The 20,787-nt window shown below is 41.1% G+C and overlaps 2 protein-coding genes across 2 annotated transcripts; one reads left to right on the forward strand and one right to left on the reverse strand.

Moving 5' to 3' along the window:
- Positions 1-1,004: 1,004 nt before the first annotated feature.
- Positions 1,005-13,666, forward strand: aadac (arylacetamide deacetylase). Its single transcript, XM_084558096.1, has 5 exons — positions 1,005-1,406; positions 3,098-3,326; positions 3,875-3,944; positions 5,731-5,902; positions 8,939-13,666. The coding sequence occupies exons 1-5, from the start codon at positions 1,266-1,268 to the stop codon at positions 9,563-9,565; spliced, it is 1,239 nt and encodes a 412-aa protein (XP_084414222.1). The 5' UTR covers positions 1,005-1,265; the 3' UTR covers positions 9,566-13,666.
- A 2,765-nt stretch (positions 13,667-16,431) lies between these two features.
- Positions 16,432-18,075, reverse strand: LOC311497704 (succinate receptor 1-like). The gene has a single exon (XM_084558054.1). The coding sequence runs from the start codon at positions 17,451-17,453 to the stop codon at positions 16,527-16,529; it is 927 nt and encodes a 308-aa protein (XP_084414180.1). The 5' UTR covers positions 17,454-18,075; the 3' UTR covers positions 16,432-16,526.
- Positions 18,076-20,787: the final 2,712 nt, after the last annotated feature.

The raw sequence follows: 20,787 nt of genomic DNA on the forward strand, positions 1-20,787 counted from the left end.
TATGAGATGAAGCCTGCAGAGAAATCTACTGTAACTGTGCAACACACAATTTAACAGAGCGTTCACGTTGACCACAGCTATACAAGTTTATATCTCTGAATTGTTCCCCCGTCTAAAAACATGAATGGCTGAGGTTTGCTTTGAATATTTTAGCCCCTCTCTTCTTTAAAATCTATTTTCTTCTTTTTCTTTAAGTGCTGGTCTAAACTATTCATTTATTCCTTTTGACAGTGTGCAATGGCCGTGAGGGAAAGTTTAAAATAAAGTCGTCTGTACCAGAGTAAATTTCTAAGAAGACCTCATACAAATGTGTAAATTTGCCCTAAGAAGCTCTTCTGTCAGCTTTCTTAAACAACTGACCTGTTAGACTGTTTCCCCAAGCAGGCCATGACCTCCAGTGATGAGCCTTTTCATGAAGATTTGGACTTGGATTTGAAAATTGATATCCCCTACTTGGAGAAAACAACTCCCCCTTAAAACGCCTCTGTCAAAGGGGGGCAGTGCTTTAAAACGTGAGTGCATGGAGAGTCATATTGCTTTCGAGAGTCCTGCCAGGAAACGAGACATCAGATCTGGCTCTGCCACCAATAATATAATTAGCTTAGACTGCCTTGCAACCACAGCTCTTGAGTTGCGCAGTCTTTTGCTGTGGCCACAAAGTCGCAGGGATACTAGAGTTTTTCATAGCTGTCTCTGTTATGCATCAGCTGCTGGAATGTTTGGTGATAGTACCTCATTAGAAATCACGCATTTATCAGGCGTAATATTATTATTATTATTATTATTATTATTTTAAATCAGAACTTGGACAAATGTAATGCACGAACCACTGTTGTTTTAAAAACTGTGATTTCTGTGCGTCTGCTGAATCTTGGCACAGAGTTTGGTTGCGCGTAATGAGCAGGGCTGCACGATTGGGAGACACCTGAGGAATTTGTGCACGGGGCCAAGGTGGGACGGTTCAGCCTCGTGAGCACACAGCGTGCGCGCTCCTGCCTCCATATCACTGACACCTCAATTAAATCCGCGGTTCCACGGGAAAGACATGCAGTGCGGGACACGCAGCGAGGAAAAGCTCCGAACATGCACGCCGATAACCATCAAATGACACCGACCACGTGTTGTAGTATTTAGCTCGTCCGGGATCCAGTATTGATTCCGAGCGTCAGCTTTGTCGCGCACCGGAGTGACTTATTAACAAGCGCAACTCATATCCCGTCTGTGTTTGCACCCTGCAGTCAGTGGTCGGGGACGCACATTGTAAAATGAGGTTGGGAAGCATCATTTTATTCGTCGCTCTCTGCTCTTTTTCCGCTTATTATATTTATGAGCCCATTCCCGAGGAGATAGAGGAGAGATGGAAACTCATGCTGACCAACTCTTTCTTCAGAAGTCTCAGCCACCTGGTAAGGAATAAAAATATGTTTTTTTTCTGCCTATCTTGATGTTAGATATTGACACTTAATAATGGATATAAAACCCAATAGAATATCACTGTGGATATATGTGCACACATTTATTATAGCATTTTAATAGATGGTTAGAAAATGTACTCTTATATTAATTTAAAAAAATGTGCAAAATGAAATCGTCTTTGTCTGCTCTCAGAGTAGACAAGGTTGCAGGTAAAACCTTGATTGCTTTTTGCTGATGTAGATATACATGCTGGTTACACCAGATTATGTCAGATGCTAATCCATGTGTTGTATAGTCCTGCTCACCTGATCTAATAATAGACCTTATTAAGGAAACCCGTCTCTGTTTATGACCCTTAGACGCCTGTGGTTTACTGTAGCCCATTGTGACAGTGCTGATGTGACTCTTTCTATAGGACGCTGTTTAAATACATGAGTGATTGCACTTGTAACGTGTTAAGTAGTGGCTCTATGTTGCAACACCTTGTGGCAGATGTGGCAGTAGACTGAGTATTATATCTATCCGGAAATATTTCAGACTGTGCAGAAAATCAATGCAACAGTACATTGTTATTTGTGATGTAAGAAGAAGAGTATTCAGGCTGAAAGACTGTAATTGCATTTGAAAGTCAAAATATTTTCAGAATGAATAATTCTAAAGAAGTTCATGAAGATCTTCTGTTTTCTCATTTGCACGTGACATCAAATGCATCACAGATGAAATCACTGTATTGCCTGCATTGTTTAGTCATCTGTCTAGCCTCACTTGCCAGTTCATTAGGTACACAGTGAAACCAAATGCACTTTAATATAACAGTCTCGGTATTCAGGTATTCAGCATTTGTTTAAAATAACTGCAAGAGCTGTTGATTGTCAATTTGGAGGCTGTTGTACTGACACATGTTTCTATTATTCTGACCGCTAAATAACAGAAACACTTTTGTGTTTAATTCAGTACAGTTTACGAGAAACTACTGCACATGCTCAGAAATGATCAAACACTTGAAATATCAGCTTTCTTACACAATTTCAACATAAACTGAACATGAGAACTGGCGTGAAGGAGGATTGGGGCAGGACTGCATTCATTTTCACTAGTGTACCTAATGTTTTGGCACAGTGCAAAGTGTCCAGTGTTTTCTCTTGGATTATGTCAAAATTTTTTACTGTCAGTTAAATATTGAGTGTTTTTTTGGATTTTATTTGAACCTGTTCTATTTTTCCTACAGCATAAGATTTGTTCAGATCGGTTTGGTGCTATGAATTTAGCAAGCATTAGAATTTTTTGCAGTCTTTTTCTATCAAGCCCGTATATGTGTCTCACTGTTGCTTAGAACTGTCACATGTGACTCTGATGAGTTTGTTGTGGTCACAGTAGATGAAAATCAGCTGATTATCCTCATGCCAGGCATGCATTTATAACTTGTCTTCTAGTTATAACTTCTGAAAACAAATAACTTTAGGGGGTTGTTGACATTCATGTGACCATGAGTTTGCCTCTGCTCCTCTTTAACATGGCCACACACGGCAGTTTAGCATCTTTGATATTTCTGTTTTGAATATTATGAAGGTTGTACATGGTGATTATTTACATATTATAAACTACCGTACAGTACTGCAGTAATACAAAACAAATACTGTTGCTCTTTGTTTTATGTTGTCTCTCTTGTTTCTGTTTCCAGGCAGACCTCAGTGAATTGCTGGGGCTGAAGGACTACATGGGGGTCATGTACATCATTACTCTGTTAGAAAAGGTAGTGCCTGTATCTGATGAACATGTCAAGGTGACGGAGGAAAAGTTTGATGGAGTAGAGGTGGTGCTGTACCAGCCGAACCACCGGGGCGGTGACATTGATCTCAGGAGAGCTGTCATATACCTGCATGGCGGAGGATGGTGTCTGGGAAGTTCCCGTAAGTTGATAGGTTGGCCTCTCTGAATTATGACTCACTGTGACTTTTGAGGATGAATAGAAAGGGGACTGGATGGGTAATGCATATTCTTGCCACGTATTCATCTCATAGTAAGCCCAACATTCCTCATTAGATGCATGTGACAAAGCAGTTTTGAGCTTCATATCAACTCCCAGTTATAGCTATTATAACATGGTGATAAATAATAAACTATCAAACACAAAGCTTTCACATTCTCCTGAGGAAATAACACACCGTCTGCTGGAGCAGTGGGAACCTCAGAGGGTTCTAACCCTTGCTAATCCAAAACGTAAAAGCGTGACATGGCATCATGCTGTTCTTGCAATCTGTTGAATGGGCATAACAAATACAATAACGTGCATCTTTCTAGGAAGTGCTACAAACACTCTCTGTTACTTAGTGTTATTCATGTACTGTACACTGATGTGTCATGTCATGAAAGTCATGGATCTATTATTTGTGCCGCGTTGTGTTGCTTTATAACCTTTTATTCTGATGTGTGTTTGTTTCTTCTTGTATTTATGCAGGGATGAGTCCATATGATCTTCTGGCCAGAAAAATGGTCACAGATCTAGATGCAGTGGTTCTTTCTGTAGAGTAAGTATTTCATATCTTACATCACTCACTAATGTATTGCACAAACTGCTGTGTAAAACTGATAACTTGCCCATAAACAGAAGCTTAAACACATAGTAGGAGCAGGACACATGCTGTATGAAGGTCATTTTGTACCTTCAAGTGTTCTGTTTCACTTCTATTATTCATAGTTAAATCCCACTCTTCCCCCCAGCTTCCTCTCTGTCTCTCACAGTCAATTTTCTGTTGTCATATGGGCCTGTCTTTCCTCATTAGTCACAGGCTAGATAGAAGTGATGATGCAGTAGAGTGAAGCTAACAGGTTTTCATTTGGGACCCGCCAGGCCTTTCCCTGTCATAGCTACAATCACTGTTGTTCTTTGGCACGTCTGGCTCTAACCCTGCCTCCCAGTAGTGTAACTTCCCTTTGCCAGCACTGTCTCGATTTTCTAATTCACTACTTTCCGGTTTTCATGAAAACAGTTGAAAATCAGCACTAGATCAGGGTTACCATTGTTAACGTGTAGTATTTGACAGCGAGGGATAGAGTGTATCGATGTATGGGGTGTTAGGGTATTGCCATATCTGCCTAATCTGAATTCCTGTCAGCGTTTTGCCAGGATGACAATGAGTAATTACAACAATTCACCGTGTCAGGGTCAGCAATGTATACATTGGGCTTATAGATTAAAATACTTGTATGGATGACACCAAATGGGCGTGGGCTAGTGCAAGACAAGCTATTTAAGGCTATAACACTCAAACTGAAGAAGAAATTATTATTATGTTATAGTTGTTTGTGAGGGTGTAACTTCAGAGGACATTCCAGTGGCAAATAGCAATTTCATCAGTGGTTTGGTTGATGGAATTTTGCAAATTGGTCAATAAAATCAGAGAGCCAAAACCAGTTTGAACTCATTTAAGAAAGAATATCATTTTCTAGATTTACGTTTTGTCCCCCTTTTGCACAGCAACTTATTCACTGCCTGGCCAAAAAAAAAGTCGCCACCTGGATTTAGCTAAGCATATAGGTACGAGCCTCCTTTTGGATAATTACTGCATGGGTGATTATCTTTCAGCTGGCCACAAGTTATTTAACCCCAACTGATGCAATGAGTAGCTTCTCATTTCTTGAACAACCATGTTGAAAGACACATGTGGTCGTGGAAAAGAGGAGATTGCAGAAACTCAACGCTTGATGAAATTATATCGAAGAAAAACAACAGTAGAACTCAGGGCTATGTTTAATCGTGAAAGTAAGAGCATTTCCACACATACAATGCAAAGGGAACTCAAGAGATTGGGACTGAACAGCTGTGTAGCCTTAAGAAAACCACTAATCAGTGAGGCTAACTGGAAAAAAAGGCTTCAATTTGCTAGGTAGCATAAAGATTGGACTCTGGAGCAATGGAAGAAGGTCATGTGGTCTGATGAGTCCAGATTTACCCTGTTCCAGAGTGATGGGTGCATCAGGGTAAGAAGAGAGGCAGATGAAGTGATGCACCCATTCCTAGTGCCTACTGTACAAGCCTGTGGGGGCAGTGCTATGATCTGGGGTTGCTGCACGTTGGTCACGTCTAGGTTCAGCAACATTATGTGCCCAAAGAATGAGGCAGTCCAACGAAATGTTATAGACCTTTCTTTTTTTGGCCACCCGCTATCTCTTTCAAAATATCATTAAGTTTATTTTCCCTGGATTAAAATGTTGTCTGTCCACATGCCCTTCAAATGTTATTTATGCTTGAACTTTAATCTGCACCATTTTTTTAATTTTCTTTTCATTTTTTTTTGTTTTGTTTTTTTACAGGTACCGCCTCGCCCCTGCTCACCACTTTCCTGTCCCATATGAGGATGTGTACCGTGTGGTCAAACACTTCCTCCAGAAGGGGGTGCTGGCCCAGTACTCTGTGGACCCAGGACGTATTGCTGTGTCTGGGGATAGTGCTGGGGGGAACCTGGCAGCTGCAGTTTCCCAGCAGGTACAGAATCTATTGCTCTGTAGTGTCATCTCTAATTTTAATGATGGTGAAGTAACATGAGACAAGGCTAATGAGCCGGTACATGATTAATAGTGTTGTATAACCCAGAGCCACAAGCACATCTTGCAGTGTCTGAGTGGACCAGCTGAATATCGTGTCAGTTATCTGATACAAAAGCAAATGCAATACTGCAAGTAGAGCAGTTGAAATAGGGGTAAAAAGTCAGTAAAGTGCCAAAAGGCTCTCACATGATTCTGTGTAATCTTAGAACACATGCTTTAGGGATGTAGATTATGGAATAGCCTAAGCTTAGGGCAATTTACAGCACCTGACTTAGCAACAAAGGCTTGATTGGCCTTAGGAGTATAGCGTCAGTGAATGTCTTTAATAAATGTTGATGTGCTGCTTCACAGTGCTTAATCTTTAGTACGTGGAATTGTCAGTACCTTGGCCAGTGGAGGGGATCCAGGCAGAAATAATTATCCTCAAAATATTAATGTTGTTGAAATCTGAACTCAAATGAGTCTTTTAACTTAAGCGAAGTATGCTTACAGATCACGTGGTACAGATAAAAACGTGACAAAGTTCCAAAACGTGGTTGTTAGAATAAACTGTTCATGCATTACACCACATACATTTCAGAAGAAAGAGGAAATGCCGAAGAAAAACACAAACCCGCAAACAAAAATGCCAACATCATGCTGTGTTGAAGCTGACGTGTGCTTTTATATTCGTTAAAACCCCAGAATAAGGTGGCTAGAACACTACGATCAGGCTATTTTTTTATGACATCAATGCAAATTGAACCGACTGCTTGAAAGTGCAGCAGCTAAAAAATAGAAATAAAAAGTAAAAACTAAAATTTTAGCTGTGCAGCTGGCAGTGAGTAGACAAAACGGATACAATGAGGGATCAGATAATGCGTTTCAATAAGGCACAAGGTGTGGAGTTCCCAAGATAATATCTTTGGAATTTAATTTTGTAATGGTGATCTTGGTTTAGTTTGTGGATGACTTGTCAGGTGCTATCCCCAGCTTTAAAACAGTAAACAAGACCGTGTTTTTACTGTATGCAAATAAAAGGAGAAAAAAGTATGAACCTTACTGAATACACAACATGCATGCATTATGATCTTACTTATTGCTATATGCATTCCTTGAGTCAGGATGAGCCTAGAGCATAATTTGGAGCATAATTTCTTAACACAAATTTCCACTACAAATAATAAAGACAGCACTCTCCCAAATCCTTCAGTGCTGTGAAGCCATTCTTATGACTGTAATCATCCTACACCAGCAGCCTGTTATTGTTAACATGGAAGACAAATGTAAGCCATGGTGAGGGCGAAGTCCTGTGCTTTCTCCTCCTCATATTCCACAAAGAAAAATCACAGTAGTCTACAATGGCACAGGAGACAAGTAATGGGGAGAAATGCATCATTTGGTTCCAAAGAACACCTACTATTCAAGAGAGCTCTCACTTCTATGCCTGTGTGCTTGTTGAAGGCTTGCACAATGAATGCCACTTTGCCAATGAGCATAAAAGTATGATTGACTCGTAAAAGCGGTCAAGCTGGGCTGTCGCCATTGAACTGCAAAATGCCTTTGGAGTGCAATATGCTCATGATTTCAAAATGAGTGAACACGTCTCTAGAAGTGCTGCAGCTCTGGTGAATAAACATTTAGAGCCGGAATTATTCTCTGTGCGGTTTGTGGGAGAGTGTACATAGGTGTTGGTTGATGTGCTGTGTACAGATTGTACAAAGATACACTTAATGTACACGTCATGTACATTGGGTAACGGTTTCACACTTAGCATATTTTGACACATCAACATAAATATGCAGTAAAGACCAGGTGGTAAACAGCATTCTTAAAGAGGATGACTTATTTTCGGTTGTTGTAGTATTATCCTATGTGTGCCCAAATTCTTAAAAGTACTTCTCTGCATAGGTTTGCAAAGATGTGCACTTCTCACAATTACAGCTTTATTCCATCTAGATACTGTAATTTTAATCTAATGGGTAACTCCAGCGGCCAGAGTTGGGTTTTTGAATCAACTCAAATTACGCTGACACATCCCCACATACAGGTGCACTGCCTCTGTGGTCTTCAACATCACTGTTGCAAGAAACTGATCCCTCAGTGTGCTTTTTTCCAGGTTTGCAAGATTCTAGGGCAGGAACCATGTCCCTAGGCAATTTAGATATTTGGCAACAACACTAATATCACGAGTGAGACATCAAGTCGGTAGACAGGGATGTACTTGGTTGCACTTGGTTGCAGGCAGAAACTCAGTTTTAAACTGTCAGGAGAGTAACTCCGTAGAAATCCATCCTCAACAAATATGGCTGCCCCCCAAGAAACTGTTGTAAGCCTTTTTTCCCCCGTTGTCAGATTTCCAAGACATTCATCTAGAGCAGCTCTCAGACAGGTAGATAACAACAGATAATATCTTTCCTGCAGATTCTGGCCCAGAGGAGCTTGTTCTATTCTGTTATTGTGCATGGACTACACATCAAGCATTTTCATGTAGCATTGGAGTGGCTGTATTACATTATGAACAGGTTCAGTTGCTGCCTAGTTGGTTTTGACTGTGAAGCACTTTCTTACCCAATAGAGGTACAGCTATTCTATTTCAGCAATCCCCTTACTTACAATCATACAGTTTGCTTAGAATTCCTTAAGGATGTGGGTTGTTGTACTGGATAGTTTTTCTTACTACATCCTCAATTTAAGTCTGTTGTAGGGCTAGGGTTAGGGTTAGGGTTAAGGTCTCCCTTTGCAGTCATAGAAACACAGTTGTTGTGCATCACTATGATTTCTGGTATCCACTTTACTGCGGAGTCATTGAAGAGACAGACAAATAGGGATCACTGTGGTGATTTAATTGTTCCTGTAAACAATCCTGGCTGGTACATTTAATTAGATGATGTTGGTTTACCTCCAAATTTCCAGCTCATATTTCATCTGATTGAGAAACACAAACATAATTTTCCTTGAATAGATGCCAATGTCTCCCTGTGTGTCTTGACAGTTACGAAAAGAGCCTGGTCAGCAGATTCAGTTAAAGGCCCAAGCACTCATCTACCCCGTGCTGCAGGCTCTGGACCTCAACACACCTTCCTATCAGCAGAATCAAGACATGCCCATTCTGCCGCGTACTCTCATGGTGCGTTTCTGGAGCGAGTACTTCACCACCGACAAGGCCCTCTTCAGAGCAATGATGGCCAACACCCACAACAGCCCTGAGTCTTCAAGCCTGCTGAAGTTTGTCAACTGGAGCACCTTTCTGCCAGAAACATATCATAGAAAATACAACTACAGTGCTCCCACTGTGGCGCAGGGAGTCGGGGGTGACGCAGTTGGGATGGAGGGACCGTCTCGATCTTTTGCTGACCCGAGGGCATCCCCTCTGTTGGTACCAGATGCATCCTTACGCTCTCTGCCCACAGCCTACATTCTGACATGTGAGTATGATGTGCTCCGAGATGATGGGATTATGTACGTCACACGGCTCCGTGCTGCTGGTGTCGAGGTGACACACCAACACTACGACACAGGATTTCACGGAGCGCTGATGTTCACCGTGTGGCCAACTGACTTCCTGATCGCACGTCGTATGACAGACAACTATATCAAATGGCTCAAGGAAAATTTGTAAAAAAAAAAACTCCTGACTATCTGTAGTTATTCCAGTTTTTCCACACAATCTGTGATGTGTTTGGTTGGGTACAAATCTTTCCCATTTGGTGTTTAATTTTTTGTGGTGTATTTTTTTCTTTGGCCATGCTATATTTGTGTAAATATGTTGAGGACTATATTAATTTTATCAACAGAAGTTAAGATTTTTTTCACATATGGTAGTTTGAGTACAGTAACACGAATGGGGGAGACGCCATAATTGAAACTTTTTTCACTTTTCACTCAGAAAGAAATGTTACCTACATATTGAATATTTCCATACTGGTATGACGTTATATTATGTTATTCAGGCGCAGAATTTACAGTATATACCACCTGTGAAGTGATGTTGACCTTTCTTGACGGTTCTTCTTTGATGCCGGTTTGTCCGTACATTTAAGGCTCTTTTAGAGTACTGCGGGACCTAGACACCGTAACGTGACGCATGCAGCCTGCGCCGGTGCGAGCCATTTATACTTGTGTGCTCGTCAGTCTGGCTCGCTCTGTAACAATGCCACCTAAACGCTACTTGACGCTGTGGCTTTTTTGCCAGTCAGGTTATTTTTGTTTCTACTTCCTGCTTCACTTTCAATAATAGCGACTGAATCTTTCGCCAAAATTTCACCTAACACAAGTCATACAAATGTTTATATCTCCGAACTTCCTCAGTTAACCTTTCCTCTATATGTTTCATCTGTACTGATCCAAAACAATCAATTTGAAAATTGCAGAGATGGCGTAGCAGCCCCAAATACTGAAGCGGAAACACGCTACTATCAAGCGGACCAATCACAGCTCTTGCGGTCTGTGTCGCCGCAATGCATAGTTACATTTCTGGGGAGGAGAGTCAGTTACAGTGCTAGGGTCTGCCTATGCTCTGCGCTGTCGCCATAGCTTCTGAATCAACTTAACGCAAAAGTCTAAACTGCCTTTTAGGGATGCAGAGTATTGACCTGGCCACATGCCAACTTGATGGTATCAATCGGTATCTTTGTATCAAGAGAAAACCAGTAAAACAACTATAATACCTTGCTTTTTAAGCATCTCCCCCCTACAATTGTAGTGTTATATTGTCTCAATAAACACAGTTCAACTGTAAAAATCAAACTCACTAAAGTTGTATGGTCAATATTTATTTTTAGCTGGATAGCTGGCCTGGTATGGTGCTCCTATGTATTGTTTCCCAGCACAGAAACTGCTATCTGATCTTATGTCTATTGCGTCAATATTAGTTCTAGTAGTTAGTAATGCATACCGCTGAAAACTATCCCATTAGGGGTTTAAGAACCCAGTACAATTTTTCACAGCAGCCTGTTTGGTCCAAAGTTAACATTTATCACTCAGTGCAGCTCATACTGAAAAGACTGTTTTGATGTGTTAGGAAAATAACTCACATTTAACCGTTTCTGATCCAACAACAAAGTGTTGTCTTGGTAAATGCAACACATTTTCTCACAAGGAAAGGACTAGTTGTGTAGCCCCTACAAATGTGGCACGTAACAACATGCTTGGAGGGATGGCGAATAAAGTAAACCCCAGAATGAATGGCATCTTCTTCACTTCAAAAGAAAAAAGCATCTACTCTCTTTTGCTTTCTTGTCTGCTTCATAAAAGCTCCACAACAAGACTACAAACACTGGAATATAATATTCGACATTCCACACAGAATATTAGTGTTTACGAGTAAAGACCATGTTGTAACAAATAAACATGCTTCATAAAATGCATACACACATATATACACTGATCAGTCACAGCATTATGACTACTGACAGGAGAAGTAAATAACATTGACCATCTTGCGACAGTTCAGTGTTCTGCTGGGAAACGTTTGGACCTGGCATTCGTGTGGATGTTACTTAGACATGTACCACCCGCCTAGACCAGACCAGACCCCCTCCTACACCCCACCCCATAGCAATGACACTCCTTGATGGCAGCAGCCATCCCCAGCAGGATGCAGCCTGATGCAGACACACACACAAAAACGGTTTAGGAAGAACTCAAAAAACATGAAAAACAGCACAAGGTGTTGACCTGGCCTCCAACTTCACTAGATCCCAAACTAATCAAGTATCTGTGGGATGCACTGGAACAAGCCTGATCCACAGAGGCCTCTCCCCTCAACCCATAAGACCCAAAGTCCCCCACTAACAACATCCTGTTGCCAGACACCACAGGACACCCTCAGAAGAGTCATGTCCACTCTCTGATGAGTCACAACTGTTTTGGAGGCACAAGGGAGACCTACACAATATTAGGAAGGTGGTCATAATGTTATGCCTGATTGCCAGAGTGTGACCTAGCAACGTGGCAACGAGAGGGACAGTTTTTATGAGGGAATTTGGGAAACATTTTATTTGGAGCCTTAATTTTTACAGAATATCATTACGTCTCAGAGTTCCTATAAAAAGATTTCTAAGTACGCATGTGTGTGTGTAGTATCACCTTTTTTGTACAAGCATTACTTATGAATTAACAGCTTCATTAAAAGTGATCTCATTCGGGAACAAGAATAACAGTTATTGAATCATAAGTTTGACTTTTTGTCATGTTAATAATAAGCTAGCATTGCTTCCAGTTCAGACTTGCCTTTGTGAAACGGTGCAGTAGGTAGTGACACAAACACTGTAGCCATTAGAGGAAGTAGAGGAAGACCAAGTGCTAGTTTGATGGTAAACTTTGGAACAGTAGGTAGCTGGTAGACAAAGATTATATGGCTAATTTGACTATGTTCCTATCTCTGGTTTGTGCATTTATGACTGCTATTTGTTTGTCTCAGTCAAACGTGTGTCTCTGATATCTGCTCGTACGCAGTTGAGCAGAAAAGATGTTGTACCCCCCCAAGGCTCAGCAGTCATGTGAGGTGGCTTTACCCGTTCCCTGCACATGGGATATTAATAACTGGTTAACGCTGTCCTTTAACCTTTACTGATCACAAAGAGTTACACTACAGTGGATATGTGTTTTCTTTCTTTCTTTTTCCTCATGTATGTAATAAGCTTTACAGAGAAACATTTTGCTCAAACACTTAAACATTCTCAAGTGTAAATATGACTATTCCTGTTTTTGTCCTGGTTTCCTTCTTGTATGTGTGTGATTTTTAATTTTAACGTTATCTGACAATAAACATTTCACTACCGATTTATTGTTATTTGCGTGCTATCTGCAGAGAGAGGAATGATAGCATAGAAGGAAATGATGATGGTGCATGATAGTAAAGTTCATTACACACAATTTAGAAACACGAAATCCACGTGGAATCCTCAGTTGATCTATTACGGGTTCATTTACTGCAGCTGATGGCGCACATAGTTGATCTGCAAACATACTGCGGGCCGTGTTGAGAAATTCAAGTCAACCACTATACACCTACACACTTTGCACCCAAGAGGTTGGAAAAAAACATGCTGTTGATGCAGGAGAGCAAGTAAACCATTTGAACAAAAGGATGATTCAAATAGGACAGCCTTGTTCACGAGGGTACGTTAAACAAAACAAAACACTCCCCCACTGTGTGGAGTGGACGGTTTATGGTCAGCAGGTCATATTCTCCTTCATCCTGGCCTTGACTGCTTGCATAAACTGTCCTTGTACTGTATAGGCTCCTATTCAGCCCTCTGTGGATGAAAAATGCTATATCTCATAAATTCTTTCTCTTCAATGGAGGGCTAATGAGAGTAACGTGACATGGATTATGGTATAGTAGTCCTGTATGGATTATATCTACACTGCACGCAGTGTTGAACGTGCATGAAATCTGTAGCTCAGAAAGCATGAGTGGGAATGCGCACATGCTCGTGTAGGATTTTCTCTTTCGTGCGACACTCGTGAAGAAGGCTTGTCGATAAACCACGTCTTTTTCAAAGGCCAGTCGATGAATATTTAAAGCCGGCTGATTTATTTCCCTTAATTAAGCCTCAGATTCATGTTTTTGTTTATGAAAGCAGACATTTAACATACAGCTATCATTCCACAAAGCCTCTTCAAAGACCGTGTGCCCTTGTTTGCCTCTGTGGTTGTGGTTATCCAAAATGCAATGTTCCCAAGCTATTATCATATTAGGACATCACATTATATGTAATGTAGAGCTTTGGGTTTTGTATTTATCCTCTCAAACCTATCAACATTGTTTCTTCTGTTGGCTGTCACAGTACCTCTCTTCTGTTTTTTATTATGAAACCTAAAATGAACACGCAGGACTCGACCCTGTATTCCATCCTTCCTTCTTTTCTTTACTCATTCCAGGAGACATTCCGATCTAAATGAAATGATGCCGTGGTGACGTGCTGTTATTAGTCATGACAAAAACAAAGCATGAGATCCTTTTTATTGTATTAAAGCCTTATAAAGTTAAATACGTTTAATGCGGATTTAGAGCTTTAGTAATCACCAAAGGTCGCAGTCGACTTAATGTGATTTTATTCAGTGCAGCGATTTAGACACAGAGAGCGAAAGCCAAGAAGAGATGTAGGAAAGTTGTAACAGTGTTGGACGAGTTAGTGTGCTTTGCAAAACAAATACGTCAACCCAGACCCAAGGTTTTGGCCGAAGACAAGGCAATATTTTGGAAGCTGCGGAATAATTTTAAATTAAAAATAAAAGTCCCGCTGTTGACTGCTGAGTTGAGAAGGTCAGGAAGTATGGTGCCACATAACTCAGCGAGCTGGGGTCGCTTGAAGCCACGAAAAACAAAAACAACGGAGACCCAATTATGAAACTGTTTTCCTTGGCTGATTTTCAGGACAGTCTCAGAACCCTCTTTTAGTATGTCGAAGGATAACAAGTACACTTTATTTTCAGCGTTTGGAATTTGAATAGGGTATGCCATTTCAAAATGTGCGAATAGAGAAGATTTCCCAATGTTGAGGGGGACAAAGTAGCAAAAGTTTTTAGAAATGTCCACCTAAAATCTACCACACTTATTTCATGTTAGCCGGGGGAAAATGCTGTGACAAAAATCCCTTCAGGATTAGGATTTATTAGGATTTTAATAATTTTAAGTGATACTGACTGGACTTCAGTCAGCCAGCTACATGCAATAAATTATTAAGTGAATAGCAAACACAAACTGCATATGTAAAAGATGAATGTACCCACAGGGTCGGATACGTGAAGCCAATGCATGAGTGGTTTAAAGTGTAATAACGCCAACGGTCACTGGGTGCTGTCTCCAAAACATGCCTCCTTAGTTAGAGAGCCAGAACATTTTTCCACATGTTGTTACGGTCAACCAATAAGTAGGCCTCGAGGTATGTTTGGTGGGGTTTCAGGCTTGATTGAGCGCAGCCTTCCCATTCAAATATGGTCACGTCTAGCTCCAAAAATTCACCCAATTCACCCAGAAACAGAAGTCTTACATCACTGCGGCTACCTCTATTTTTTTTATATAGTGTGGTGAATACGAAAGAGTGCAGCTGATATTTGTTATCTAGCCCCTCACTTGTTCCCTGCAACTGTGCAGAGACTGACAAGTGACAGTAATGGGACCAGGCCAGTCGTTAGGAATGATGGACAGGGAGAAAACATTTTTCAGAGCACCATCCACCACCCACACATCCTTATCTCTAACACCAACAGAGTCAATTTCAAAAAAGCTCTTGGCCTTTGGCCTTGTAGTGACACGGATGGAGCCTCCAACCATTTCTAAATCCAGCGATAGACACCCATCCAGGACAAGCTCTGATTTGCACTTAAAATTATCATTAAAGTATTTGTCAAATGGTGTGCAGAAGTGGAATAATGCATAGAGTAAATGGACGTAAACTGAAATCATAGTAATAGTTTTGTAAACAGAGACTTGCCCTCATGCTTCATACAGTGTAGTGTTCGTGAGTGCTCCTTTTGACTTGATGTTATTACTTCGTATATTTGCATTCTATGTGGTTTGCATCTGTCCTTCTCTCTGTGCTCGCATATTGTGTATTTTAGCACAGCCGCTCTCATTTACATAGATTTCAGTGTCTGTGGTCAGACCTACGGTTTGAAATAGTGACTGAATGCAGCACAGCAAGACTACATGCTAACCAGCAGACACTTTCCCACCCTTTTCCAAGCTGCTGCTATGTGCCGTTAAAATCCTGATTTTACAGTTGCAACATTTTCTGACAAAATCACCATACACGTGATATATTTAACCCAAGTTAAGGGACACTGACGATGCCCGGACAAAGTGCCTCTCATTTTCTCAGTCCACTGCTTCTGTTTGTAGGGATTCGTCTAACAAATCTTTAGATTTGTTGCTTGAAGCTTAAAAAAAGTTCTCCTTAAAAGTCACTAAATCTAGCGACAATGTCACTATGTTGCCAGCAATGTCGCTGCAACATTTGCGTTCTGCAAATTTGACTAGCCAACAGTCTCGTACATAGGTTTGCTAAGCTGATCGACCAGTCAGTGATCTCTCTCTCTGCAGCCTACGAATCAACATGAATCAGCTTTAAAAAAAGCCACCACCAGCGCTCCGGGCTGTCAACAGTGCAGACGTGTCATGGGTCAGCCGTGACATGTTTGCACCTGATAAGTGAGCCTGACTAGGGCTAAAAATGTTGCTAGTGCGATAATGAAATCAAAAACAAACAATTTTAATTCAAGAACTCAATGTCCATGTCTGTCTACAAATGCTAAAAAATCCAGACAGTAAAAGTTGACATTAAGAAAAGATATTGACACACATTGACTGAACAGGTTCACATACAATACAGACGATGTACATAAAGTTATGCTTATGCTAAAAATAAAATTATATGACCCCAATAAAAAAATGTATCTGAATATCATTTGTATAAGTAACTGGTTCTGCTAAGGAAGCAACAACACAGTGGTACTAGACATAGTTTATATTACAGCAATGTTAAACAATTAAAGAAAGGCATATTTATGTAAAGACAACGCTTATTCACAGGTGCAGATGTATTATATTGAGGGTGTGACTTGTTGTGCTGTCAAGTCGAATCACTATGCAGCTCATTCTTTCGGAACAGCTTTCTGAGACCATTAAGTAGGAGCTCCCTAAACTTGTCACCCATGAGGAAGTAGAAGACTGGGTTAATGACACTGTGCAAGAAGGCAACTGGTCGGGTCACGATGTAAGCGGCCTCTATGTACTTCTTGGTACACATCGGCAGCGACGTCTTCCCGTATTGTTGAGATGCGATTGTGACATTTCTCAGCAAATGGTAGGGAGTGTAGAGAACCAGAAAAATGACTGCGGCTGATCTAGCAACCTTGAGAGGGCGCTTGTACGAGATTGTCTTGCGCTGTATAGCCCTTTCCTGCGCCTGGAGCAGACGTGCAATTTGGTGGGAGAAAACACAAAGTCCAATCATAGGGATAATATAACCAGTCACGGTTAGCCCCAAGCTGTAGCCGAAAGAATTGACTTTTCCTTCTAGGTTGGCAAAATCATTACAGCGACTCCAATTTTCTCTCTTTAGATCCTCCACCATCAGTGCTATCATCGGGGCAATTTCCACGTTGACAGCTAGCCAGCTGCATGCAGATATGATCAGGGCTGTGCGAGGCCTCAGCAGAACGTGGTTCCTCGTTGGATGCCTTATGAGCAGGAAACGGTCCATGCTGAGCCAAACCATGAAGAGAATGGAAGAGTAAAGATTGACATGCAGGATGTAGCGGTTGATAACGCAAACATGGGGAGTGGTTTCTTTTTTGTGGCCAGCATACAGGTAGGAAAGGCGTGGCAGCGTGCAGAGAAAAATGAGGTCGGACACTGCCAGGTTGAAGAGGTAAATATTGCAGGTCTGCCACTGTGGCAAAAAAAATATGTAACCAAGTACAACCAAAAGGTTGCCAAGGAAACCAATGCAGAACTCAATTCCGTAAATTGGTGACAGGTAGTACGCCTCCAGCATGGTATCTATCAATGAACAGTTGGACGCCTAAAAGATGAGAAGAACAAAGAGAAGGCAAGGTATAATAAAAATAGGGGCAAAAGAAAGAAACTGGGAGGGAAGAACGTGTAGGGGCGAACAGGGTGAGAGGAAACTGTCCGTTAACTAAGTAAAGATAAAAACAGTCTGACGACCTGACATAGTAAGCGTTAAGGACAGAACTGGCGCAGAACTAATTTAATAAAGTTCTAATCAGCACAGCATACATATTGTGTGTAGCGGGAAGAGACTTACCATTGCGTAGCTGTTCTAGTAGTTGCTGGTGTCGTGAATCTGGAGAGCGACCGTGAACAGGTGCAGCCACTATCTGTCTACCGGAAACAGTAAACACAGACAACTGTGGGTACTGGTGCCTGGATATGGCAGGGAAATCAAGCCACAGCAGACTCCATACACGACGTGCAGTTTTAACGCGGTGACACTTTGAGTCATTTCAATTTACGATATGTACAGATGGTATAAACCAAATAAAATGTAGTGTAATTACTGTTTGCTTCACTTTATTATGTCCTTTTATTTAAGTGACGACTTATTTTGACTTGTTCTCCGGTACCAGGAGTTTCAGACCAACTCTTATACAGTATTATGGATATAGTTATATCTGAATTTGACAGTGTTTGAAGTCAAGGATTATTTTAAATTTGCAGGCTTAAAACGCAAAGGACAGCAAATCGGTTTCATCATTAGATCGGATAAGAAATCAGATGCAGGCAAAGACGAGCATTTTAAAACTGGACAATAGCCATATCAGCATATTCCACACCAAAAAGGCTGACACACACATATATATATATATATATATATTTATATATGGAGTCATCCAACTGCAAACTGACTTCCATCTAGCCACCGCCCTGCTCAACAACACCTTGTTAAATGCAGTTGTTGCTCCAAAGCATATCCATATTGTGCAACCAGGTTATAAAGCATCCCTAACAGCTGACAGAACGGCAACAGTCTTAAAATGTGAAATGACAACAGAGTTGGCGATTACTTTCCTAACTTTATCTCAAAATTGTACTTACAGTGTGGTATGAGCCGAAGATTACGGATGATCTCTGATGATCTCAAGTAGACCTGGTTGAAATTGCAAAACTTATCAAGAAAACTCTTTATCAAATATTTTTTTTCCCCCCCAGGCTTATTAGAGAGCACTTCCTCCTTGAGAAGCAAACCAGAAACCTAGAAAAACCTGCAGTTAAGAGCAACACAGTGTCCCCTAGCAGTTTACTTTAAGTGTGACTACTGTACTTCTCTAAATATAAGCGTTTATTCTGATGTCTGGTGTCTGATTGGAGCATACTCATCTGTCACGTTTTTTTTTTTTTGTTTTTTTTTCTCTCAACAACCACCAGTTTATTTCCGGTTTTCTTGAGTTGTGGTTTTACATACCTCTTGGGACTTTCCGCAAGCACCTCAACATTTATTTTTTGTGCGGTTAATCTGGAGGGTCAGCGCATTTGTTTCTATTCTGGTGTAATGACGCCTTAAATGCATGATATTTTTAATCAAGTGTACCAGTTTCAAATTGACACATTTTCTTCAACAGCGTATGTACATTGTTTTTACCTAGTTGTAGGTACAGTTTGTGGCAGGGGCGGACTCGGGGTGGGGGGGGTGGCCCAGTGTGGGGAGCCAGACGCCAGACGGCAACACAAGTTTAATGTACCTTCATGAAAAAAAATGCATTTGATGTTGTTTTGGACCATAATCATATAGTCATCATTAACCTGAACCCTTAACCTACAGTAGCCTACAGTAAAATAATTACAGCAGTATAGTGTTTTTACAGCATGTAGTGATTTTAATGCAAACAGGTCATTGATACAATAAAATATGGCCGACCAGTTTGCCAGGCTGTTGAACTGAATGACACTGACTGTCTATACCACTGGTATAGACAGTCGTAGACCAGTGGGCAATTATTTTTCCCAAGGGGCCACATGAGAAACCGTAAATATCTTGGAAGGCCGTGCCAGTAGGCTGAATTCAATTCTGTGCCCGCAGCATTGGTGTGTTTTATTTTGTGCTGGTGTTTTTAGTAAAGGAAAGAAAGAAAAAAAAAAGGGGGGGGGGGGGGGGGGGGGGGAGTCTATCGTTGCGATAGACTTTTTTTCCCCCTTTCTTTTTCTTTTTCTCATGGCCGGCTCACCGGCTCACCGGCCCGGGGATATCCCCGGTGTCCCCGTACGCCAGTCCGCCCTTGGTTTGTGGATTGACCCAGAGCAGTCGAGAAAGCATTAGACTTTTGTAAATGCATGCAATACCACGCAACTTTCAGTCGTCAAGGAACTATCCTGCCATTGGACTGGATGGATACCCTGGACACGTCAAGGATCATTCCGTTTCATATGCACACCTACGGCCAATTTAGAATAACCCTTTAACCTAGCATGTCTTTGAACTGTCAGAGGAAGTCATGGCCCGTACCTGTTATAGAATAATTCCCGCTGATTAGACAGAATGTTACGCATCATTGTAATGTATTGCATCTTTACAACAAGTCTGCAGAGTGTCTTTATTACTTGCAAAGTGATTTTTTTTAGATTTACTGGAAACGTGTCATCAACAGTGTGACCTCAATGTGTGAAGTTGTTGTAGCGCCTGCGTTATTTTAGTCACACACATTAATATTCATTCCTTCATTCATTTTCTGTACCCGCTTGCCCTCTGGAGGGTCTCCACTATGCCCCATCTAAAATGTACAGGTCTATAATCAGTCCATTCTAATAAAGTCACGTGGAGGTGAGTTGATGACATGACAACAGCAGCCTTGTGTTATGCTCATGAGCTCTTTTGGTTTCAATCTATGATCACTTTACAGGAAGACATACATTTTTCTGAACCTGAACAGGAACATCTTGCCTCATCACCGTGACGGATTATTGGATTGGCAAAAAGAGGATGTGATTTCGCAAGACAGGTTGACACATGGTGTATTTTGCAAATGTCATGCCTCTCCTCGCCAAAGTCATACCGTCATAAAGAAGTTCAAATCAGGCTATTTAAAGCTGCAGTTCTCAAGATTTCCATTCAAACAAACATACGTTAAGTCATTATTTACTGAGAAATGAGGTAACTGAGCTTGCTGTGTGGCCCACTGATGAATATGCATTTTTTAGAGACCGGGTGTGTGTGCTGACATTTTCAGGAAATTATATGATGTTTATTAAGTTACTACTAATGCTGATGTCTTGGCATGAATGCAGGATGCTAAGTTATTGTCGAACGTTTGCCAGCGGGTTTTGAGGTTCCTGCTAATGCAGAACTGGCATTTTCTGCTGCAGCTTCATAT

Source organism: Chelon labrosus, assembly GCF_963514085.1.
Source record: "Chelon labrosus genome assembly, chromosome: 13".
Taxonomy (NCBI): domain Eukaryota; kingdom Metazoa; phylum Chordata; class Actinopteri; order Mugiliformes; family Mugilidae; genus Chelon; species Chelon labrosus.